Source organism: Cebus imitator, unplaced genomic scaffold, assembly GCF_001604975.1.
Source record: "Cebus imitator isolate Cc_AM_T3 unplaced genomic scaffold, Cebus_imitator-1.0 Scaffold42, whole genome shotgun sequence".
Taxonomy (NCBI): Eukaryota; Metazoa; Chordata; class Mammalia; order Primates; family Cebidae; genus Cebus; species Cebus imitator.
Genome location: NW_016107357.1, coordinates 17,875,833 through 17,901,659, shown reverse-complemented (window position 1 = coordinate 17,901,659; position 25,827 = coordinate 17,875,833). Strand labels below are relative to the sequence as shown.

Genomic DNA, 25,827 nt, shown 5'->3' with positions numbered 1-25,827 from the left:
CAGCACTTTGGGAGGCTAAGGCAGGTGGATCACCTGAGGTCAGGAGTTCAAGATCAGCCTGGCCAACATGGTGAAACCTCGTCTTTACTAAAAATAAAACAATCAGCGAGATGTGGTGGCATGCATCTGTAATCCAAGTTACTTGGGAGGTTGAGGCAGGAAAATGTCTTGAACCCGGGAGGCAAAGGTTGCAGTGAGCTGAGATTGTGCCACTGCACTCCAGCCCTGGTGACAGAGTGAAACTCTGTCTCAAAAAATAAAGAATTTCAAAATGAACAGAAGTGGACCATGGATTACTGATAACCTTTTGTTCACGACACACTTTCATCATCACATATTTTTATTTAGTTAGTTGGTCCTTTTAAAAATACTTTAAGTATCTACCAACATATCGCTCATCAGAAAAATTAGAACCTTAATAGTAACCTACATCTATGTGATCCTGACCTTCCCATTTCTCTGTCTCCCTTCACCTGAGGAAATCATCACCCTATATCCTGAAATCAACATTCTCTTATTTTACTTGATACGTATATTAAAAATATATTTTTACATTTAAATTGTTTATAGCTTTTATAAAAATAGCACATGCTACATGTTATTGTGTTGCTTCCTGTTGCTAATGTCTTATACTTCTGAAAGCCACAAGTCCAAAATGGATCTCATTGGCTAAAATCAAGGTGTCTACAGGGCTGAGTTCCTTCTGGAGGCTCTGCAGAGAATCCACTTCTGGCTTTCCCTGACTCCCAGATCTCTCTCTCTCTCTCTCTCTCTCTCTCTGACACATACAGACACACACACAGACACTCTCTCTCTCTGTCTCTCTCTCTCTCTCTGGCTTTCTTGTGATGACATTGGCTCCCTGGATAATCCAGATTAATCTCCTCATTTAAGATCCTTATCTTAATCATATCAACAAAACCTCATTTCCTATATAAGGTAACATATTCATATGTAGTTCCCAAGTTATTCCTTCATTCTGTGTGCTTTCTGTTGTTTCCTGGTTTTGGCAATTCTGAATACTGCTCCTATAACCCTTCTTGTACATGTCTCCTGCTGTGGAGACACATTAGTGTAGCTAAAAAAACTGGAGCAGAGCTTCTGGGTCATGGGTATGTGAATATTCCATTCTCAGAGACACTGTCACACTGTTTTCCAAAGTGGAGAGACCAATTTGCACTCCTAAGAGCAATGTAAAGAGGTCCTACGGATACACTGCTCTCCAATACTGAGTACTGCCAGGTTTTTATAAATGTATGCTAACAGAATGGATGTAAAATAGCATTTAATTGAGAATTTGAATTTCCCTGATCAATAATAATGAACATCTCCTCATATGTTTATTATCCCTCTGAGTTGCTGCTTCTATGAAATACCTGTTCATGCCTTTTCATCATTTTGATGTCAGAAATTGTATTTTCTTAGCACTAACCTTTTTTTTTTCAGTTTTACACATTGTGAATAGCATCTCTCCATTAACAGATGATTCTTTTTCTGCTTCCTTTAAGTTTTTTTTTAAATTAATGTTCTTAAATTTGTCTGTTTTATCCACCAGTGGTTTCAAAGTTTTGTTTTTGACACTAAAGGCCATTTCGTGTTTGTTATCATATATGGTGTGAGGAAGTGAACCATCTCATATTTTCCATACAAATCCCCTTTTGTCACAGGCCTCCCTTCCCCAACATGCTGACACACTACCTTGTCATGTTCTAAGCTTCCCTTCACGTGCTGGTATGTTTCTGACATTTCTACTTTATGCCACTGGTCGATTTGTCTATCCCTACAACAATACCACTCAATTTTAATGGCTATAGATTCACGATAAATCCCAGCACTCTGGGAGGCCAAGGCAGGTGAATCACATATTTGGCAGGACATGCATCCCCTCACTGCTTTTAGACAGAAGATATTTTAGTCCTTTACACTTCTATATACATTTTAGAATCATCATATCAACTCCCATAAAAACACTTGGGATTTTTATTTGAAAAGTATGATCGACAGTATTGAAGCTACAGATCACTTTTGAAAGAATGAATATCCTCAGGCGATTGTCTTCTCCATGAACACAATCCACCTCTTTTTATTTGGTGATAAGTCTCTTAATAAAGTCAACCATCTCTCAATAAGTTTTACTAATTTTCTCAGTAAAGGTATTTTATACCCTCTATTAGAGTAATACCTAGCTATTGTTAGTCTCTGATGTTACTATAAATGGTATCTTTAATTTACTTTTCTTGACTGCTGCTAGAATAGAAATTCTACCTTACAGAACACTCCAATTGTTTCTAGTAATGTGTGTAGATTCTTTAGGGTTTTCTCTGTAAATACTTACATTGTTTTCAAATAATGATAAATTTGTTCCTTTTACTCAAATTCTTACCAGCTCCAATTTCTTTTTCTTGTCATATTACAAGTTTGGGAAACAATTTAGAAAAAGATTTTAGCACAGGAATATTCTGTGGTTGCTGAAGTACTGAAAAGTTTTATAAGTTCTCTGTAATTTAATTTCTCATATAACTAGACCGTCTTTGTGTCTGTGCCGTGATATGGCATGTTTTGCCATCTTCATAATTCCTTCTTATTGCTATTCAGTCAGCTCAGACATACATACTCCGGCTGTTAAAGTACTGAAAATAACTATGTGGTAAGATAGATGGAAATTTATATATGTATGCTGGGGGTGGGGGAAGAAGAGAGATCTCAGACCTTTACTATCCCTGTTCTTGTCTCCCCACTAATGTGATGAGGATCACCTCCACTAGACTCTTGAGGAATGTGTACATAAAGGGATGCTCCATATTAAAATCATTGCTTTAATATAAAAAGCTTTAGTCTGAAAACATGATGTGGAATAATCTCTGGTTTTGGTAAAATGCATTAGACCATGGATGTGCCAGTAGAGCTCCTCCTGGGTTCTTGGTATGGAGGAGTATCATAACTTCATTGGCTACTATACCTCTGTGGGTAAAAGTGTAAATGTCAACTAAGTTATTATGCAGCATGGCTTATAATAAAAATGCCTCCTGATCAGTTAACTGCATATGAACTTGGAGAATTATACATACATCTAAAAACACTCCTGTTGGAAGAGGAATCCTTGGGGCTGCCCTGCTGGCAAGCCACGATTCCTGTTCTCTCGCTAAACAGACTGTGTCATGGTAGTCTTTGATAGTCTTGTGAGTCTGAGGGTTCGGTTGAACCTAAGAAAGCCCCTTGATCAATATATTAGTATTCTATTGCTATGGAACAAACCACCACAAGCTTTTAAAGCAACACTCATTTATTATCTCAGAGTTCTGCGGGTCAGAGGTCCAGGAATGGTAGGGCTGGGTTCTCTGCTCAGGATTTCACAAGGATGAAATTAAAAAGGTGGCATGGGCTACATTCTCATCTGAGGGTTGGAGTCAGCTTCCAAGCTCCCTGGTTGTTGATGTATTTTGGTTCCTTGGGCTGTAGAGCTGAGTTTCCTTGTTTTGTGTTTTTTTGCCAGCTATCAACGTGGGGCTGTTTTGAGTTTTCAGAAGCAGCTGCAGGTTGCTCTCTCCATACCACAGCAGTTTGCTTCCTCAAGTCCAGCAGGAAATTTTATCTCATATTTTGTATCTCTGACTTCAGGAAGGGGCCAATCCCTGAGGGCTTGTCAGGTTAGGTCAGGACCACCTGTATAATTTCTATTTGATTAACTCAAAGTAAACTGATGTAGTGACCTAATCATGAGTGATAACCCATCATAGTCACAAGTTCTGCTGACAGTCAAGAGGAGAGGGTTTTATAAGACGGTGTGTACACCACAGGGAAAGATTCCTAGGAGCAATCTTAGGACTCTGCCCACCAGAGTGAACACCGCAACTTCTTTTCCTGGACCTCCCCAATCCTGATTTTGAATGTTTATCAGCCCAATGGTGAGAAGAGACAAGAATTCACGGAAAAAGTTAAGCTTATGAAAAACTGCTTCAACACAAACCCTGCACTATTCCCGTGTTGACATTACAGTCAGAGAGGTCTTTTAAAAGTGATGATTCAAGAAATCCTTTTGCCTTCCTCAAAGATACTCTGAAGAGATTTACAAAAAGCCAAAGAGAAGGGAGACTCCTAACAGAGGATCTGCCACGTTGACAATGTAGCCTTTAAACCCTGAAACTGCAGTGGAATTTCACTCTAGCTCAACAGTGCTCTTGACCTTGACCATGTGAGTGTGATTTTGAGGAGGAGCTGAGGGAATGAGAGTCTTGCTCCTTCTACCAGAGACCAGAGCTTCTGTCACTCGGTTTTCATCCAGCTAACAGATGAGTTTCCTGAAGGATGCTAGAGTCCCTATTTGACCAAGAGGTCTGAAGACCCTTAGAAAAGCCCTAGCAGCATCTTTTTTTTGTTGTTGTTGTTGTTTGTTTGTTTGTTTTGAGACGGAGTCTCGCTCTGTCACCCAGGCTGGAGTGCAGTGGCACAAGCTCAGTTCACTGCAACCTCTGCCTCCTGGGTTCAAGCGATTCTCAGCCTCCCGAGTAGCTGTGACTACAAGGCGCCCACCACCACACCAGGCGACTTTTTTGTATTTTTAGTAGAGATGGGGTCTCACTGTATTAGCCAGGATGGTCTCAATCTCCTGACCACACGATCCACCATCTAGTTCTAAAAGAGGATAGGGTCGTTCCTCGCAGCATCTGTATGGAACAACCCTATCCTCTTCCAGAGCTAGATGGCCATAGCTTCACCTGGATTTCAACGGATGGCCATATCAGTCTTTCAACAATGTCTGTGGTTTTCTTTTTGATATTATATAGAAACAATTTATACTGGTCAGGATACCATTTCAGTCGTATAAATTATGCAAAAGATAGGAAGGTCAAAATATATTTGGCCATGTTGTCTACTAAGCTGACCAGACAGGGATCTAATAGTATGTGTCTGCGTGTATGTGTATGCATACAACACATACACATACGTATGGATCTGTGTGTGTGTGTGTGTGTGTGTGTGTGTGTATCTCCATGGATAATATTTTCTACATTTATGCATCTTACCATATACTTTAATAGTCAATGTATAGACAACTGAGCTTCCCCTGTAGCAATAAGAAGAAATTATAGAGAGAGTTTAAAATGCTGAATCAAACATCACACAGACATAAAGACAGGCTAAGCGTAAGAAAAAATTAAAACAGACCACTTATAAATCAACTTTAGTGCTTCAGCAGCCGCAGTATGCTTCTGTGCTAGAGAACCCTAAATTAATCGTTTTTCAAACTGGATCCTTTGAGCCCTAGCTATTTCAAAGCTAGCTCTCAGTAGTGACAGGTAAATTAAGGAGCTTTTTAAAGGAAGCTATATAAAGTTAACATGGAAGAAGAGGGATGGGGAAGAGATATTCCAGTACCAAAAAGCACTGAAAAATCATAGGTATGGATAAACTCTGAAGTCCTTTCTATGGCAGAAAATTTAGATTTATTAGAGACCCCTACAAAGTTACTACTAAATGATCATTGTTACATAAAGCTTATACCCTGCCTTGAAGACCAAAAGGCAGGTCTTCCCAAAACTTCTACTAAAAGCCCAGCAACGTGAACTACAAAATTCAAACAATTCATCAAAATCCTATATTAACGCTATGATAGAGATACCGATATAAAGTTCAAGTCCGTTTTTAAATTTTAAAAACTCTATGAAGTACAAAGTCAAAAGACAAAGTTGTTCAAAACTATGTGCTGCTCTGACACACTTCCGAGCCTATCTCGTTATTGCAATGGTGATTGGTCTATGCAACTGTGTGGTACCATTAACATTTCCTACGTGCTTAAATAATACGGCTGACCATTCAGCAAATCTACGTGTATTATGTGAACCACATACCATATAAACAGAACGCACACAAGCATTTAAATTTTTTTAACGTCCAAAGAAAGGAAGCATAGCAGATAAGTATTTTTTAAATAAAACCAGTTAAAAAAATGAAACCTAGGTGACACCCGTAGTAGCAGTCAGTGTAGACAGATAGATAACACCAATAAAAATCCTTCCTCTCCCCTTTCCCTTAATACTCTGACATCCCTAAAAATAATATCAGAGAAAGGGAGGCAAGTAGGGGAGGGTTGGAGTGCTAATTTAACCACCCAGATATATGTGTTCAAAATAGATATTAAGGATATAAAAAATAGTTAGAAAAAATGAATATGACCTAATATTTGATAGCACAACAGAATGGCTATAGTCAATAATAATTCAATCATACATTTAAAAATAGCTAGGAGTATAACTGGATTGTTTGTAACACAAAAGAAAAATGCTTGAGGGGATGGATACCCCATTTTCCATGATGTGATTATTATGCATCGCATCCCTGCAGCCAAACATCTCATGTACTTCATACACATTAGACTATGTATCTCCAAAAAGTAAAAATTAAAATTTTTAAGAATAGTAATTGAGTTATACAAATGTAAAATTATTCATTCTGCAAATCTGTGTTAGGGAAATAATGTTCATAGCTAGTCACAAGCTAGCGAAAGGAATTAATATAAAACTTAATACAAGTAATGAACTGGCTAACATTTTGAAGATCAGTGACAAATTTATATAGACTATTAGAAATAGTGGTTGAGGTATATATCTTAAAATCCAAGACGATATGTATGCAAATATATTGACATTTTTATATGCAAACACATATGCAAATATATAACCAATATATTCAAAAAAACATTTTGAAAAGAAGTGCTCAGCTTGTTTTTGAAATAAGATTATTATTTTGAGACAAGGTCTTACTCTGCCACCCAGGCTGGAGTACAGTGGCACAATCACAGCTCACTGCTGTCCTTGACTTCCCTGGGCTCAAGCAATTCTCCCTCCTCAGCCACCTGAGTAACGGGAGCTGCAGGAACATGCCACCACACCTGGCTAATTTTTAAATTTTTGTAGAAACAGAGTCTTGCTATGTTACCCAGGCTGGTCGCAAACTGCTGGGCTCAGCTATGCTCCCACTTTAGCCTCCTAAAGTGCTGGGATGACAGGTGTGAATCACCACACCTGGCTGAAATAAGATAATTAAATAATTTTCATCAAATATTGTCTTGCTTATGTGCTCCAGAGGAACACTATCCAAGAGAACTTTCTGGGATGAGGGCAGTATTCTCTATCTGCATTGTCCAGTAGGGGCAGCCCTAGCCACCTGTGGGAATTGAGCCCTCCAATGGTGACCAGTGTGACTAAGAAACTCACTTCTTAACTTTTTAAAATTTAGGCTGGGCGTGGTGGCTCACACCTGTAATCCCAGAACTTTGGGAGGCCAAGGTGGGTGGATCACGAGGTCAGGAGATGGAGACCAGCCTGGTCAACATGGTGAAACCCCATCTCTACTAAAAATACAAAAATTAGACAGGCGTGCTGGCAGGCACCTGGAATCCCAGCTACTCAGGAGGCTGAGGCAGGAGAATCATTTGAATCCGGGAGGCGGAGGTTGCAGTGAGCTGAGATTGTACAAATGCACTCCAGCCCAGGCAAAAAGAGCAAAACTCCATCTCAAAAAAAGAAAAAAAAAAAAATTCAACTAACTTAAATGTAAACAGCTCTGTGCAACCAGTGGCCATCAAACTGGGAGTGCGTCTCTGAAGAGTAAATGCCTTCCTCGCTGCAGCCACACCCTCCATCTGTACAACTCTGCTCAAAGGTCATCTCAGGGCCTCACAGGCAGCAGCACGAGCATTCCTGTCTTTGAACTTAGCCACCGAACAGAAACTATACAAGTGTCGACCTCCCCTGGCAGGTAATCTGTAATCTACACAAGGATAGGACAGTGTCCTATTCATCTTTGTTGCCTCAGCATCCAGCAAAGCACCTGATCCATGGTGGGTCCTCATTTCATTTTTACGAAATGAATAAACAGAAAGTGGCTCTAGGCAGCTGATGAGACAGGGAAGTTCTAAATGAAAATTTAACAATGATGGAAAACGATTGTTTTGCCTGCTATGTATTTTCTTATTCATATTCATAAAAGCCATTTCGGCCTTATTGAAATACTAGCTAAGTCGTATAGGGAGCATTTCTACTAAAGTAATATCAAGGGCATCCAATCAAGTCGGCCACACGATGCCCTCATGATTTACTGCTGCAACTCATCTGCTCATTCACCCTCAAGCAGAAACGGCTGGTCAGGAAGCTTCACTGTGCTGCAAACTTAAAAACAACACAAAACGTAGTAGACTTACCATCACCAACATCAAAGTCCTTGAAAGCCAGTTCTGACCCTGAATCATCCAGAAGGATTTCACCATTCAGTGTGAACATCATGGTGTGTTCATTCATGTCGACCATACACCCCACAACATCGCCTGCTTGCCAAGAGCGCCCATAGTGTTCGTTGCCCTGATGCCACCGCTGGGCCTATGGAGCACAGAAAAGTCCCTTGTCACGGACTAAGCCAAGAAAATAGCACCCACCCACCACTCTGCCATGACTTAACAGCAGCCCCTTCCATTAACACCACAGTATGAGAAGCTCCGGCTGGCTATCAGTCTACTACAATGTCCTAAGCAAAATGAAGCTGTCTGGGAATTCTAAATCTCTACCTAATATTAACATGGTATATTATTGAATCTTGAAAAAAAAATCCAATAGCTATTTCATGATTTTGTGAGTCGATTGTTTTAAAATCTAACCTCACATATTTTCTACTGAAAGACAAATGATATGCCTTCAGAATATACTATTTTTTCTGCTACAATGAATGTTTCCCAGAATATGGGTTGTTTTTCTCTACTCCCACAAATGCAAATAATTACAAGGTAGGGAATCAAGCTGGACAGCTGTCATCGAAAATGATAGTGTAATTTTCATCTATTTCAAAATAAAATGTTATTCCTTAGAACCGATGGCACAGATATTTTAACAAAATGGAAATCTAGAAGCATTTCAGTTACATACTATAAGTAAAAAAAGCTTCAAATCAAACCTAAAAATATCCTTAGGATATCTGCTGAAGGAACAAGCCAAAAAGTGAATATAGATGCCAACCTTTTTTTATATATACATAAAGTGAAATCTCATACTGTAGGTACATTCGAAACACAGTTTTGATAAATGTGATTTTTTGGATCTACAAGTATATCCCATTGCTTTATAGGGACACGTGAGTTATATAAATTATTTTGTCAGGTACATCTTTTAACTTTTTGCTTAAGCCTCACCTTCATTGTGAATTGGCACGTTATATATGTTATAGGACATAGTTATCAATATAAAACAATGATGTAATTCTCAATATAACACACTGTGCTTTTTAAAAAGTTTACATCAGGAATCCAAAGGCATAACATGCCTGACACACTTACCTGGCTGTAGTGTTCTCCCTCCTACCCCACCCACCCCACGCCCGTTCCCAAACTGGGAATATCCTTTCTTTCTTGCCTATTGTTTGATTGGAAGTAAATGTTATTTTAACTTCCTCAGAATGCTTCCTACTCTGGTTCATTCCATCTGATCTTCAGGAAGTATAAACCTACAGCTGCCTTTTATCTATTATTTTATTTTTTGAAGTTTAAAGTTTGCTAACTTTGAGCCCCCCCCCAAAAGGTGTTAAAATTTTCTATTTGAAATTAAAAAAAAAAAAAAAAACTGGATTCGGGAAATGTGATGTTTCAGACCTAAGTGGATAAAGTGCCCTAATTTCAAGCCTAGAAATGCTTTCCTACACAGTGCCTCACATACCAAGAAATAACCAAATGTCAAATCTCTTCATGATTGCTTATTTATTCTAATTTAATTTTTCCTAGTTAAAAAGTAGCTTTTTTGGCCAGGCACGGTGGCTCAAGCCTGTAATCCTGTCACTTTGGGAGGCTGAGGTGGGCAGATCACGAGGTCAAAAGATCAAGACCATCTTGGCCAACATGGTAAAACTCCATCTTTACTAAAAATACAAAAATTAGCTAGGTATGGTGGTGCATGCCTATAGTCTCAGCTACTTGGGAGGCTGAGGCAGGAGAATCACTTGAACCTGGGAGTTGGAGGTTGCAGTGAGTTGAGATTGTGCTACTGCACTCCAGTCTGGCAACAGAGCGAGACTCCGTCCCAAAAAATAAAAAGAAAAAGACAAAGAAAAAAGTAGCTTTTTCCCCCTCAAGTGACAAGGTATATAAATTCACTTAAAAAAATCAAAAAAATAAAATAAGACTTAAAAAAAACGATGACTGTACCAATCAAAAGTGACTATTATTATCCTATTGTGGCTATATGCGTATATACATTGTTGTTACTATTATTTGTTCGTTCATTTGTTTTGAGACAGAGTCTCGCTCTGCTGCCCGGGTTGGAATGCAGCGGTGTCATCATGGCTCACTGCACCCTCAACCTCCCAAGCTCAAGCAATCCTCTTACCTCAGCCTCCTAAATAGCTGGGACCACAAGTGTGCACCACCATGCCTGGCTAATTAAAAAATTTGTTTTGTAGAGACGGGGTCTTACTTTGTTGCCCGCTGGGCTTGCACTCCTAGGCTCACGTGATCCCTCTGCCTCAGCCTCCTGAAGTGTTGGGATTACAGGCACCTGGCCCATACTATTAATCAAAATATTTTACACATATAAAACAATCTTTAGCCGGGCGCAGGAGGTCACACTTGTAATCCCAGAACTTTGGGAGGTTGAGGCGGGCAGATCACTATCACTTGAGGTCGGGAGTTCAAGACCAGCTCAACTAGCATGGAGGAAACCCCATTTCTACTGAAAATACAAAATTAGCCTGCTGTGGTGGTGCATGCCTATAGTCTCAGCTACTCAGGAGGTTGAGGCAGGAGAATCACTTGAACCTGGGAGGTGGAGGTTGCAGTGAGCTGAGGTCACGCCATTGTACTCCAGCCTGGGCAACAAAAGTGAAATTACATCTCAAAAAAAAAAATCTTTAAACACTTATAAATACATAAATAACAAAACAAACGCCTGACCAGCTTCCACCCAACTTGATAGAAATTACTAATAATGTTGAAAATGAAAACCATTTGTGATTATAAACAACCCTGCCTTCAACACTGTGGCTATTAAACATTTATACAAACATACCATTAATTATTGCTTAAACTCCTGATATGGAATTGCCGTATCAATGTATACGCATTTTTCCTTTATATATGTTATCTTTAACATTCCGACAGATGAAGATGATTTATCTTTTTGATAACCATGGAAAAGCAATGTCTTACTTGATGAATTTCACTGTCTTCATGGGTTGTAGGGAAGAGTTTTGAGGCTACAAGCACAAACACTTTCCCGTGAAATATTTTTCCATGTTTATGCTGTGGAAAATACTGGTATTGTGATGCTACCCAGAGGAACAGCAGAGGAGGCGAGCCTCCAGCACGTACAGTACATGACTGGTTCAGGGCAAAGTCACTCACCTTGAAGCCATCAAAGGCAAAGGCACGTTCATCCGAGCCAAGCTCTTGATCCGGTTGACAACCGGGCCTACTCCAACCAACCCTCATGTCTCCAGCAGTGACCGCCTCAAATTCAAAATACCACCGTCCCACCTTCACTGCGTAGGTCTTCTCGGCTCGGAAGATTCGGAATCTTTCCCCGGTGCCGCTGCACACTTCGGCTCTGGCTGCTGAGAAACGGACAGAGATTTCTGGTGGTCATTGGATGGGAAATTGAAAGAGAAAGAAAGATATCACAAATAAAAGAAGGAAAGACACATCATGACTTCAGCAATTCAACCTGCAACGATGATGATAATGATACCCGCTTTTCTTCTTTCACATTTTACCAAGTGCTTTCTTATCTAGGATCAGCCACTGGCAGACCAGCTGGGTGAAGTGGAAGGCGACAGGGCTTGTGCTGAAGAGCCTGGAGAACGAACCTCAGTAACGCCACCGGGGGGGGTGGCATTCCCTCCATCAGCCTGATTTTCAGGACAGAACAACTTTTCTGTAGAAGAAAACCCAAAAATGGCTTGGTGCTTTGGTTGTGGAGGACGAGATGGAAAGAAGACAGTAAGATAAAAGATCCAAACTGCTCCCGATAAGAAATGAGTAGACATTTAGGGGTGAGAGAGAAGAGGGAAGACAAAGCAAGGAATGGAAAAGAGACAGAAATAAGAGAAACCTATCAACAGTGGAGAAACGAAACAACAGTATCAGCTGTAAAATTCCCCTACAGGACGGTGATGGTGAAGGAACTCAGATGTGATGTTTCCATTCTCCCACACATCTTCACTGTAATCTGTCACAATACAAATGCTGTATTTAAAAGATCTGGGGGAAAAATAAAAACGTCAGCATCCAACACTGGGACCAGCGTGATGCAAAAGAGGGAGAAGTATCTGCAGGAAATGAGATGCAGGCGAGATTGAGAGCGACGAGAGGGGGAAGCCTCAGACTGAGGAACCCAGTGCCAGAATGGTGATGGAGAAGGTAAGTCCCTCAGGAATCACAGGGAATGGGAAGGAGTGTCCACTGAATTGATGTCTCAAAGAAGGTGGTCACCTCAGCTAAGATCTGAGTTAGATGCAGAGGAGGAAACCTCAGACTTGACCAAACTAAAAATGGTGGAATTTGGGAGCTGCCTCATGTTATAATCCCTCTTCTTCCAACTTTGTGTCCAATAGCTGGCAGAGTCGCTAGACACTGGTTAAATTCTAGTTCTCAGCCAGGTGTGGTGGCTCACACCTGTAATGCCAATACTTTGGAAGGCCAAGGTGGGAGGATCGCTTGAGCCCAGGATTTTGAGACCCACCTGGGCAACACAGTGGAACCCTGTCTCTACAGAAAGTTTAAAAATTCAGCCAGACATGGTAGCACATGCCTGTAAGTCCAAGCTCCTCAAGAGGCTGATATGGAAGGATCACTTGAGCCTGGAAGGTCGAGGCTGCAGTGAGCTATGGTCACACTACTGCACTCCAGCCTGGGTGACAGAGTGAGATCCTGTCTCAAACCAAGACAAAGAAAGAAAGAAACTAGTTCCTATTTGTTTCTCCTTAAGGTTTAGGTAAGACCGTGCTTGCCTCAACAGCACATATACTAAAACTGGAACGATACAGAGATGAGTGTGGCCCCTCATGAGGGTGACTCGCAAATTCATGAAGCGTTCCATCGTTTTATGGATCCAACCGCACCTGCGCCGGCTCCTGCAGGTGCAGAGAGTGCGAATGCACCCCCTGTAAGAAAAGCTGCTGCTCCTACTGCCCTGTGGGCTGTGCCAAGTGTGCCCGGGGCTGCATTTGCAAAGGGGCGTTGGACAAGTGCAATTGCTGCGTCTGATGCTGGGGCACCCCTGTTCCCAGGTGGAGATAATGCAACCTCTACAAACCTGGATTTTTTTTTTTTAATGTACAACCACGACCCGTTTGCTACATTCCTTTTTCTGTGAAACAATGTGAATGATAGTAAAACAGCTTTGACTTGAAAAAAAAAAAAAAAAGGATTTAGGAAAAACCTTACGCATACTAAAAACTTAATAACAGTTCAATCATTGACTCGGTAAGTTCAAATTAGAACTATAAAAATAATCTAGATAAGCACTAAAGGTTGGCAATAAACGTACAGCTAGATCATATGTAACAGTTTAAAATTAGACGCAGTAAAGCAGTGAAGACCACAGGGCTGCAGCATGAGATAGCTCCTACCACATGGGCTTCATTAATGAAATGATCAATAACTGCTTTTTGATAATGGCGGTGGTGATTATTGAACGTAGAACTAATTGTAATTGCTGGCTAACCCTTCAAAAACTAGCTTAAGTCTCTGAATAAGACACAGAAACATCTCCATGGTTAGGTGTAAATTCTCATGCCTATTATTTAGTAACTAAATATGTTTTGAAAAATAGGAACTTAAACTTTGTTTTTGAGAGAAAAAAATTCTATCCGATTTTATAATATCTAAAGGTAGTTTGTGCTTTTAAGAAACTAGTTCTCGGACGGGTGCAGCGGCTCACACCTGTGGGAGGCCAAGGCAGGCGAATCACTTGAGGTCAGGAGTTTGAGACCACCCTCGCCAACATGGTGAAACTCATCTCTACTAAAAATACAAAAATTAGCCGGGAATGGTGGCACATGCCTGTAATCCCAGCTACTTGGGAGGCTGGGGCAGGAGAATCGCTTGAGCCCGGGAGGTGGAGGTTGCAGTGAGCCAAGATCATGGTACTCTAGCATGGGCAACAGAGCAAGACTCTATGTCAAGAAAAAAAAAGAAAAGAAACTAGTTCTCAGTGCCACAATACTAAATAAACAGGAAAAGTCAAGTTTTCATTCAGAGTTAATATTTCCTCAAAAAACAGATTACTGATCAATTCCTTCCTTAAAATATGCCTGTAACCTTCCCTAAATGAATCTAAGAGATATTAAATATGAGCTATAAATTATACAAACATTTGTAGATTATTTTCCCGACAGAAAAAAATATCAGGCAGTTATCCTTATTTTTAATTACATTGATATTTGTGAATAAAATCTTATATTACATTTCTAGTATGCATTAATAGATTTAACCTCTAATTTTCTAAATACAGAATTTAGGCTTGTTTTGGAAAACTAAACTACTGAAAAATCCCACGTTCTCTTTCTCTGTTTGGTTTCCAATATATCTAGACATCACAAATATGTATAGTGTGCTCAAGTCACACAAACTAATTTTAATATTAGCTCAATCAAATACTTTAGGAGGCAAATTTGGTACAAAATATAATAGATAATTTCCCCAAAAGCCTCCTACAAGATTCTCTTGGAATTAAAACATACCACTAATCCCTTCTATTACTATAAGGTATGAAAAGAGGGAGCACTATTTGGAGATTATAGTGCAATAAGAACAATGCAGAATTTCTGAGCCCTGGTATTCTTTTTCCCAGCCCCAATGCTGTATTATTATGCTCATTGATGACACTCAACCTGAACTTGAAACAAACGTGGTTCACAGACATTATCATGCCTGAAACTTCACAAAAAAAAAAAAAAAATACCCACTTCTTTTTCTTTTTTAATCTCTGTGGATTTTCCTATTTGTTTTTGTTTTTGTTGAGATGCAGTTTCACTCTTGTTGCCCAGGCCGAAATGCAATGGCGCTATCTCAGCTCATGCAACTTCCACATCCCGGGTTCAGGCAATTCTCCTGCCTCAGCTTCCTGAGTAGCTGGGGTTACAGGCATGTGCCACTGTCCATGCCCAGCTAAGTTTTTTGTATTTTCAGTAGAGATGGGGTTTCACCATGTTGATCAGGCTGGTCTTGAACTCCTGATCTCAGGTGATCCACCAACCTCAGCCTCCCAAAGTGCTGGGATTACAGGCGTGAGCCACCGTGCCCCGCCCATGGTATATATTTCTCAAGTTAGTTTAGGTTAGTTTGCAACCACTTTTTAAAGAAGCAACAGTTCAACATACACCTCTTGCTAAAATACTGATACAAAGTGAAATCTGGGTTTGTAGGTGTTTTTAAAAAAGATCCAGGCAGTCTGTAACACATTTATTTTGCATACCTTATAACATCAAGCCCCTGAGCACAAAGTAAGTGCTCCATAGATACCTGCCAAACTGTACCTAGAAACAGAGACTCTTCCAAGCTCTGGATATAGGAGCGCAGGCAAATAGCTAATGGGTGGCATCCTGTCAAAGGCATAGAGCTCTCCCCCAAACACCCTTATGCTTTGCTTAATTTTAAACATGATACATTTATGTATTTGGAAGGCGCAGGTAATTATAACTCATGTAAGTGTGTTATATAAGTGATGTTTATGCTGTTATAATGAATATAAGAATAATAGACATTTAGAAATCAATAACTGGGAGACATAGTCCTGTCACACATTATCAAGTCTGTTTGTATTCAAAGTAGAAACAATTCAGGACTTATATTATTAACGAACCACCTCAAGATGAAGGCAAAGGACTGAGAAAAGACTGTGTTCCCAGTACCTCCCAGGCATGACACACAGCCAATGACCTAACTAGGGCCTAAAAAGGCCGAAAGTAACCATACACCCTGCTCTCCAAACTATACAGCTAAAAACATTTGCCACTAGAGGGCAGTCAAGATCTAACTATGTATTTAAAAACTCATAAGCAGCTATAAGGAAAAGCTAAAATTATACACATATCTAGAATTTTTAGGTCTAATGATAATACTTTTTAAAATTATTGGTATTAATCAGCTATCCTTTCAACTTCCTGGTATTATTTTGGATAAAACAATTCAAATGTTGATTAAACCTTGTAGTAAATAAGAATAAATTCCATTTTTAAATGCTTTAAAATATTATTGAGAACAATACTCCAAAGATACTACAACTCAAATACTAAGTTCACATTTTATCTGGACTATGTAAGCATTCTCCTAAGAGAAAATAAATTATAATTCTGATTAATTACATAAGACCCGATTCTATTTCATTAAACCTTTTATGTCCTCGACTTTTTTAAAAAGTCAGCAACAGTGTATAGACTGCTATAAACTAATGTTTTAAATCTCATCTTAGTGATAATCAGACTGATTTTGCTTTATGCTATAACATCTCTCAACATCTATCTTTTAATTTTTCATTCCCACCATCCTTGTTCAACAAAACAATTTTCTAAAGCCTCCCAACCAGTCTATCTCCAAGCACTCCCCCCTCCAATCTGTCCCTTCCCACTGTTGCCATAGTTATATTGCTATTGTAAACTGTGATCACACGTCAAGCTCTTGCTTTAAAACTTCCTGGGGCTGGTTGGTATGCCTTATATAAATGTATCCTCATTTCTTAGCTGAGTTTGCAAGATATTCCATATTTTGTCCTAATCCTTCTACCTTCACCTATGACTGTTCTCTCTCCCCAGCTGTATCCTATATTTCGTCCTAAGTGGACCATCTACCCTTCCTCAACACTTTCTATACCTAATCACATCAGGTGTACTTTCTTTCTAGTAGCGATGGCCTTTCTGACACTAATCTCTGCTTGCTGAAATTTTGATCCCCCCAACATCTAACTCTGAAGACGTTTTCTCCCTTTCCTGATTCCTCCCATTGGAAAATTAATCTTTCTTCTTATGTATTTTCCATACAGATCACCTGCATCCCTACTATGAAGCATGCTATTGGATTCTGGCATACAACAATAAACATAATCTCAGTTTCTGCTGTAGAATATACAACTCTATTCTCATCGCTCATTGTTCACATAACTTAAGTACAATCAAACCTTGTCAAACAGTTGCCAGTGGCTCTATCTCTAAATTCTTAAAATTCAGAGATGTGCCATTTGTGTGATCACCATTTCTTCCTCTTGGTTTTCTTGTTTTCTTATACAAATACATTCACTCTTCAACTCATTAAATTCCTTCTTTCTTCCCTTCCTTACCTATGTAACTTTCCATACTTTCTTGCCCTTATTACCTTTTCTCCTACTTGCTCTGTTAACCCCAATGACTGTCCAATTTCACTACCTTCACTCTCAACCTCTCTACCTGCTCTGCTGAGTTTGCCAGAAAACACATGCACATAACAGATTGGCACCACTAACTCACAATCTCTAACCTCAACTGGACTACCAATGTTTCTCCACAATGCTTTTATCTGTTTGCAGTCTCTTCTCTGTTCCATCCCACAAAACAGCTATTTTTAATCTTTATTGCTAAGTGACATCAGCAGAAATGGTGGAGAAAGAACTTCCAAAAATCCTTTTCTCCATAAAATTAATGAGAACACTGGCAAAAATTATGCAAATCAGATTTCTCATAGCTCTGGAAATTAACTACAGGCTGGCAAAAATCCAGGGAGTGTTTATTTGATAAAAAATGTTCAAATGTTGGTAAGAACAGCAAACTAGTGATGTTTTAGTTAGCCACATCGCCCTCTCTCTCATTCCATGGCATGCTGAAAATCACCACCCCTGAAGTGGGTGGAACAGAGTTGGAATTCCTCCAAAGCCCAGTTCCAGATAACTGTCATTATGTTATCTTTTCTGGAAAATTCCACTTGTAAAACTTGTCTTTATTCCACTTAACTTAGAGCTTGCCCAATGCAAATAGTCATTTCTCCAAGGACATTCATTGAAAATCATCTGGGGCAATTTGTTCGCCTTGCAGCTTTGTGAGGTAGCAATAATGGTAGAGGCAAACAACAACTGACCAAGAAGTTTAAAAGGAAAAGCTGGTGAATGAAAGATCCATAGCAGGATGTGAGACTCTCCAACATATTCCTGGGACTCTAGAAAGCCACGCTCAGGCCCAGGGCTGTGAATGTATTCAGGAAAAACATGAGAAAACTCACAGCTCTGAAAGACCTTGAGGCTCTGCACGTGCAGTAAGAGAAGGCTAATGTGAAATTGTAAATTGCCTAGTTGAGTGTTGAAGGCATGTGCCAACACGCTCACATTACATTGCCTCTCCTTTGGTAAAGACTGGGAGACTTATTGGTTCTAGGCATTTAAAGAAGTCTCTGTCCTACCATAAGCTGACCACTAAGCTAATGAAACTGAAACTTCAGTGGCCACATGACAGGCAACACAGTCTCTACTAAACTAGCTTGGAAAAATTACTAAGCAAACAAACAATGACAACAAGCACAACACCAACATCTGAAATAGTGGCGAATACAGAGTTACCAAATTACATTACTTTAAATGTCCAATATTTCACAAAAACTGTGAGACGTGTAAAAAGACAAGAAAGTATATCCCATACATAAAGGGGAAAAAGTAGTCATTAGAAATTATTCCTCAGGAGGCCGAGATGTTGGGCTTATTAAACAAAGACTTTAAGTTAGGTATTTTAAATATGTTCAAAGAACTAAAGAAAACCATGTGTAATGAACTAAAGAAAAGAATGAGGTTGGGCGCATTGTCTCATGCTTATAATCCTAGCATTATAAGCTAGGGAGGCTGAGGCAGGTGGATCACCTGACGTCAGGAATTCCAGACCAGCCTGACCAACATGGTGCAACCCTAACCCTGCCTCTACTAAAATTACAAAATTAGCTGGGCATGGTGGTGCATGCCAGTAATCCCAGTTACTTGGGAGGCTAAGGCAGGAGAATCACTTGAACCCGGGAAATGGAGGTTGCAGTGAGCTGAGATCATGCCACTACACTCCAGCCTGGGCAACAAGGACAAAACTCCATCTCAAAAAAAAAAATAAAAAGTATAAAAATGATGCTTCACCAAATACTGAATATCAATGAAGAGGCAAATTATTAAAAAGAACCAAAATTTCTGGAGCTGAAAAGTGCAGTAACTGAAATTAAAAATACACTAGAGGGCTCAACAACAGATTTGAGCTGACAAGAATCAATGAGCTTGAAGATAAGTCCATTAGTCAAGTATGAAAAACAGAAAGAAAAAGAAATGAAGAAAGATGAGCCTGTGGGATACACTCAACCATATCAACATACACATAATAAAAGTCACAGGCTGTGACTGCATGCGGTGGCTCATGTCTGCAATCCCAGCACTTTGGAAGGCTGAGGTGGGTGGATCACCTGAGGTCGGGAGTTCCAGATTAGCCTGACCAACATGGAGAAATCTTGTCTTTACTAAAAATACAAAATTAACCAGGTGTGGTGGAGCATGCCTGTAATCCCAGCTACTTGGGAGGCTGAGGCAGGAGAATCACTTTAACCTGGGAGCTGGAGGTTGCGGTGAGCCAAGATCATGCCATTGCACTTTAGTCTGGGCAACAAGAGTGAAACTCCTCTCAAAAAATAAAAATTTAAAAAAAAAAAAGTCATAGACTGTAAGGAGAGACAAAAAAGAAGAAAGAATGAACAAATAATGGCCAGAAACTTTGCAAATTTGATGAAAACATTCACTTACACATCCAAGAAGTACAATAAACTTTGAGGATAAACTCAAAGAAATTAAAACCAGATACGTCATAATCAATCTGTTCAAATCCAAAACCAGAGAGAGAATCCTGAAAACAGAAAGAGAGATAAGCAACTCATCACATACAAGTGACCCACCAAAAGATTACTGGCAATGTCTTATCAGAAAACATAAAGGCCGGAAGGCAGTGGGATGATATATCTGACTACTAAAACAAACAAAAAAAATTGTCAGCTGAGAATTCTATAACCAACACATCTTTACTGCTCTCTCTATTTAAGACTTCTAATCTAGTCCAGGCTTTCCTGACTTCTACTCCTTAGAAAAATAAACTTATTTTCTATTTCAACCTGAAGACAGTAACTGTACAGTAGACTACCCTCAGTTTCCTCTTGAAGGTTTTTGTATCATCTTCAATTTTCACTTCTTTCCTACTAACCTTAGGGGAGCAAGAGTTGTTCTTCCATTTACATGAGGCCGATCCCTTCACCCATGCTCTGAATTTCATTCCCTTCAACCTCCTCAGAGGCCACAGTTCATCAAGCCCCTCTTACTCTATTTTCAACCTCTCTCTCCCTTAGTGTAAAAACGTCCAAATTTCTTTCACTTAGAAAATGAAATCTTTAACCCTCTGTTTCTCTCTAGCAACAGTCTCACGTTTATATTTATATATGTAATTGAATCCTGGTATCTCTGCTGAGTTGTCTTACATCCACCTCAAACTTAACATGTTTACAATAAAATACAGAATCGTCCTAGTACCCGGTGTCCATCTACTCCAATTCCTGTGCTCCCAATCAACATACGTGTACTTGACATCTATCCATCCAGAAACCACCTCAGACGCCTCCTTTGTCCTTCTGCTGATTCTACTTCCAAATGCCAAATAATTTTTTCTGTTCACAGTATTGCCAAAGATAAGGCCTCTAACATTCCTCATCTATACTCTTTTTTTAGTCACCAAACTGCTGTCCTCATCTCCAGTTTTGTTTACATTCAGCCTTTTTCCTAAACAGCCACTAGAATCACTCTTTTAGTTAAAAAAAAAAAAAAAAAAATCAGCCAGGTGCAGTGGCTCACACCTGTAATCCCAGCACTTTGGGAGGCTGAGGCGGGTGGATTATGAGGTCAAGAGATTGAGACCATCCAGGCCAACATGGTGAAACCCCATCTCTACTAAAAATGCAAAAAAATTAGCTGGGTGTGGTGGTGCATGCCAGTAGTCCTTGCTGCTCTGGAGGCTAAGGCAGGAGAATCGCTTGAACCTGGCAGGCAGAGGTTGCAGTGAGCTGAGATCGTGCCACTGTACTCCAGCCTGGCGACAGAGCAAGACTCCATCTTTAAAAAAAAAAAAAATCTGTTTCAACTCCTGCCTCCTCTACTTGATCTACTGCCACTTTTCAAATTCCACTTTACATGTGGTCATGCAAACCTCTCTGAAATTCCCATTTACCACCCTCCTTGTGTCTCTAAACCTTTACATATACTATTCTCTCTGTCTGAAGTGCATGAACCCAGTTGAGTTACCTTTACCTACTTTGGTGGTTTTAAAATATGTCCACAAATACTTTAGTACACCTCCATTCAAAAAGTGTGGGCTTCATTTAGTGGTTTACTTGTAACGAACAGAATATGATAGAAGTAATGACAACAAGCATTGCAGGCTTCTCCTTTTACTCACTCTTCGATTTTCATTCTGCGGGAAGTTAACTTCCACATGAAGGCATTCAACCATCTCTATGAAGAGCTCTGTGTGGCAAGGCAGTACCCATCTGGCTGTGTCTTCTGCCAACAGCCAGAGAGGAAGCGAGTTCTTTAGCCAACAGTTACGCAAGTGAGCTGTCTTAGTATCAAGCGCTCCAACTCCAGAGAAGTCTTCGGATGACTTAATCCCTGGCCAACTTAATAGCAACTGCAGAGAGACCATCATCCAGAAGCACCTGACTATACCACTCTCACATTCATAACCCACAGAAACTTTCTAGGTAACAAATGTTTGTTATTTTAGGCCACCGAGGAGTTTTTTGGTGGGGAGGGGTAGTTTGCTGCAGGGAATAGATAACTAACAGACCTCCTCTGTAAAGATTTCACTCATATCACCAAGCTGAGTTAAACCCCATGTGATATGACTCTTGGGCTTAATACTTACATTGCATGGTAGTGGTGGCAATTTAGTCTATTTTCCCTCTCTACACTGAGAGCTACATAAGACAAAACTCATATTCATCACTGAATTCCCAGAACTAGGCACAGTAGACGTTCCATATCTACGTATTAAAATAAAATGGAAACGAGAAGAATTTCAAATATGGAAGTAAAACGGAGTGCAGCACAGGTTTTGTAGATATAAGCTCCTTTTCTGTCTTCTTGAAATTCACATAATTCAGAAGAAAGTAGGTACCCATAAGATAGCAATAAGTTGTCCACAAGCATGTTAGAAAGACGAAACTATTAATATATAGTGGCTACAAAGGGTATAAAACCCTGTATGTCAGAATAACATCTTAACATTTTACTTATCCAGTATCATTCCGGAGTAAAGCTATCTCTAAAAGTAAATGTATCATGTGTCACTGAATACAGTTTATGCCCTTAAGTGACAATATCTTTAAAATATAACCGTCACTGATTTTTTTTCTGCCTGACATGTAATGCATATTTCCAGGGAAAAATGTACTCCTTTTCTTGGATACCAACCATAATTAACTCTTTCCTTGAAGACTCCAGGTTATCATTTCTCTGAACTGTACGGTTTCCCCTTATTTTTAGTTATTATCTAAAACTTTATATATTTATTATCTGTAAGTTTAGAATTGAGTCAACCAGACCTTGGCATTCTCTCTTTGTAATTTTCAATGACTATCATGAAAGCAAGGTTGTGAGAATTCCTTCTAAATGTAGAGTAAATAACTTTCAAAATGTTTCATATTAAGCAGAGCTGGGGAGTGGAAGGAAAACAAGTAATTATATCTCTATTAAGACTATAGATACTAAAAATATAAATATTCATGCGTAAAGGAATGGTAACATAAGGAAATCAAATGGTTGATGTGTCAGACTATAAAACCATGTGTGAGGGTTTTCCCCAAAACTTTATCATTATCATTATATAAGTATCTTTCCAACCTAAAAATATATTGACAGTCACCTCTGCTACTTACATCCTCCAGGGATACACAAATGTTAAAGAATTATAAAGTTAGAGGGAAACTCAAGAATTATATGATTATTACACCCTTCTTTCGTCTAAACAGAGTAGTTGAATCAAATATTTGAAAATATGCAAGAATACTATTGGGAGTACTATATTATCATAAGGTAATGTTAGGTTAGTGAATATCTGTATACCTGATATATACATTTGTTCATTAGAAAGTACACTTGATAGGTCGTGTAAAAGCTGTGAAACCAGGATCTCTTGACAGTGTGACTGAATATTGACATTCTCCAGAGGATGCCACAGTCACTCAAAAATGCCATGCTTCCCTTAGGGAATGTGAGACACAGTCACACATAACCATGGTAGATCACTCAGAATAATCCATGATTATTAAATCCAAATATTATTAAATGTCTGAAAGTTTAGCCAAAACAAAAATACATTTAAGATCAATTAACCATTGAAAAGATTGATAAAATCAATTAATCCCTTAGAGGAGTGATGAAGATAAAAAAAGAGAAAACAAGCTATCAATATCAGGAATGAAAAGGGGTATATCATTACCAGTCATACAGACATTAAAAGAATAAGAGCACATTAGTGCAATTTTATGCCTTTATATGGCAATCTAAATTAAATGAACTAATTTACCGAAAAACGTAATTTATCAAAACTGACACAGGGGTAAATAGAAAATCTAATTGCTCTCAAGCTATTAAATGAATTGAATTCATAATAAAATACCCTTCCTACAGGACAAAATTCTAGGCTCATGGTTTCAATTATAAATTCTATCAAATATTTGAAAAAGAAATAATACAGCATTAACACAAATTCTTTCAGAAAACAGAAGAGAAAATTTCCTACTTGGAAGGCCAGCTTTACATTGATATCAAAATCTAACAATGACATTATAAGAAAAAAAATTATATAACAGTGTATTCCCTATAAACTTATATATGAAAGTCCTAAGCAAAATATTACCAAATAGAGTACAGCTCTATGTAAAAAAGGACAATGCATCATGACTAAGGAGAGTTATCCTAGAAAAAGAAAGTTGGTTTAACATTTGAAAATCACTGATATTCATGGTATCAACAGAGTAAAGGAGAAAAAAACATGATCTATTCCATAAATGGCAAAAAAAAAAAAAGCACTTGACAAAATTCAAGACCCTATTTGTGATCAAATCACCCAACAAACTAAGAATACAAGGGAATTTCTTCAGTGTCATAAAGGACATCTACTAAAAGCTATACTTAATATCATTCTTAACAGTGAAACATTACAACTTTCCCCTATAAGGCAGAATAACCTCTCTTACCATTTCTATTAAACAGCATTCTGAATTATTTACCAGTTCAATAAATCAAGATGCATAAAAGTTGTAACAATTGTAAAAGAAAAAGTGAGGTTTGGTTTTTGCAGACCTCATGATATTGTATATAGACGATTCCATTAAATTTATTACAAAAAAAATAGAACTGATATATAAATTTAGCCAAATCATAGGATATAAGATCGATATGCAAATATCAATTATATATCTCATATTCATATACAGTTGGAAAATGAAATTACTTTAAACTAACTTAATAGTATCAGAAATATCAGATAAATCTAACAAATAATGTATAAGACCTCTACTCCGAAAACTGCAAAGCAATGCTAAGAGAAACTAAAGAGGATGAAAATAAATGGACAAATGTACCATGTTCATGAATTAGTTGACTAAACAGTGCTGAAATATCAATTCTTCCCAAGCTGACCTATGAATTCAACTGTACTCCCATCCAAATGAAATTGACAAGTTGAATCTAAATGTATATAGAAATGCAAAAGAAGACAAAGAGCAAAAAAAAACTTTAAGAAAGATGAAAGAAGTTGGAGGACTTGCCCTGCCTGATTTTAAGATTATGTGACAAAAATAAAGATAAGGGAATATTAGCTTCAGGACAGACATATAGATCAATGGAACAGAATATATAGTCCTGAAATAGACTGACTTATATGTTCAATAGATATTGGAAAAGACGCCAAGGTAATTTAATTTGGTAAGGATAACTGTTCCAAAAGATGGTACTGGGACAGTTGGATATTCATCTGCACAAAATATGAACCTTGATCTTAACCTTACATCATACACAAATGTTAACTCACTTTAGATCATAGACCTAAATGTAAAAGCTAAAATAATAAAACTCTGGAAGGAAACGTAAAAGAAAATATTTCTGTTTTTGCATAGGCAAAGATGTCCTAGGACATAAAACCCACAACTATAAAGGAAAAAAAAAATCATAAATGAACTTCAAATTAAGAATGTCTGCTCTTTGAAAGACCTCATGAAGAAAATGAAAACGCAATCTATGAATGGAAGAAAATCTTGCAATACGTGACATGGCTCTTCTATATAAAATATACTTTTAAAGACACAATTCCATAAAAGACCAACACAAATTAGAAAACATGCCTCAGCAATTATACTCTTAGGTATTTAGTCTAAGAGAAATGAAATATTAATTATACACCAAGATTTCTATATAAATATTCATAGCAGCCTTATTCATAATCACCTAAAATTGGAAACATCCCACATCTTCCAGCTATAGGAGAATGAATAAACAAACTGTACATTAGCATTATTATTTAAGAAATGCCACTAATAGATCTTGTGATATACATAAAACATGCATGATGATACAAGTATTATGTTGAACAAAAGAAGCCAGATATAAAAAATACATATTATAGTGAATATAACTATAAAATCTACATTTATAGATTACATTTATATTGCTGCTTGGTATAAACTAATCTGTAAATGATAGAACTTACAAAGTGGTTACTTTGTTGAGGACACAAAGAAACTTTCTGGAATGAAGAAAATAGTGGAGATGT

General features: G+C 38.4%; 1 protein-coding gene and 1 non-coding gene across 2 annotated transcripts in view; one reads left to right on the top strand and one right to left on the bottom strand.

Moving 5' to 3' along the window:
• Positions 1-25,827, bottom strand: part of RYR2 (ryanodine receptor 2) — a 787,527-nt gene that overhangs the window by 263,864 nt on the left and 497,836 nt on the right. Inside the window, exons 28-29 of the mRNA XM_037737814.1 lie at positions 11,378-11,586; positions 8,201-8,375 (exon numbers count right to left, since the gene is read on the bottom strand). Of these exons, the coding sequence (XP_037593742.1) occupies positions 8,201-8,375; positions 11,378-11,586 (384 nt within the window). The remainder of the gene's footprint in view (positions 1-8,200; positions 8,376-11,377; positions 11,587-25,827) is intronic.
• On the top strand, positions 12,974-13,076 carry LOC119470872. The gene has a single exon (XR_005199840.1). It is a non-coding gene; the product is annotated as a U6 spliceosomal RNA (small nuclear RNA).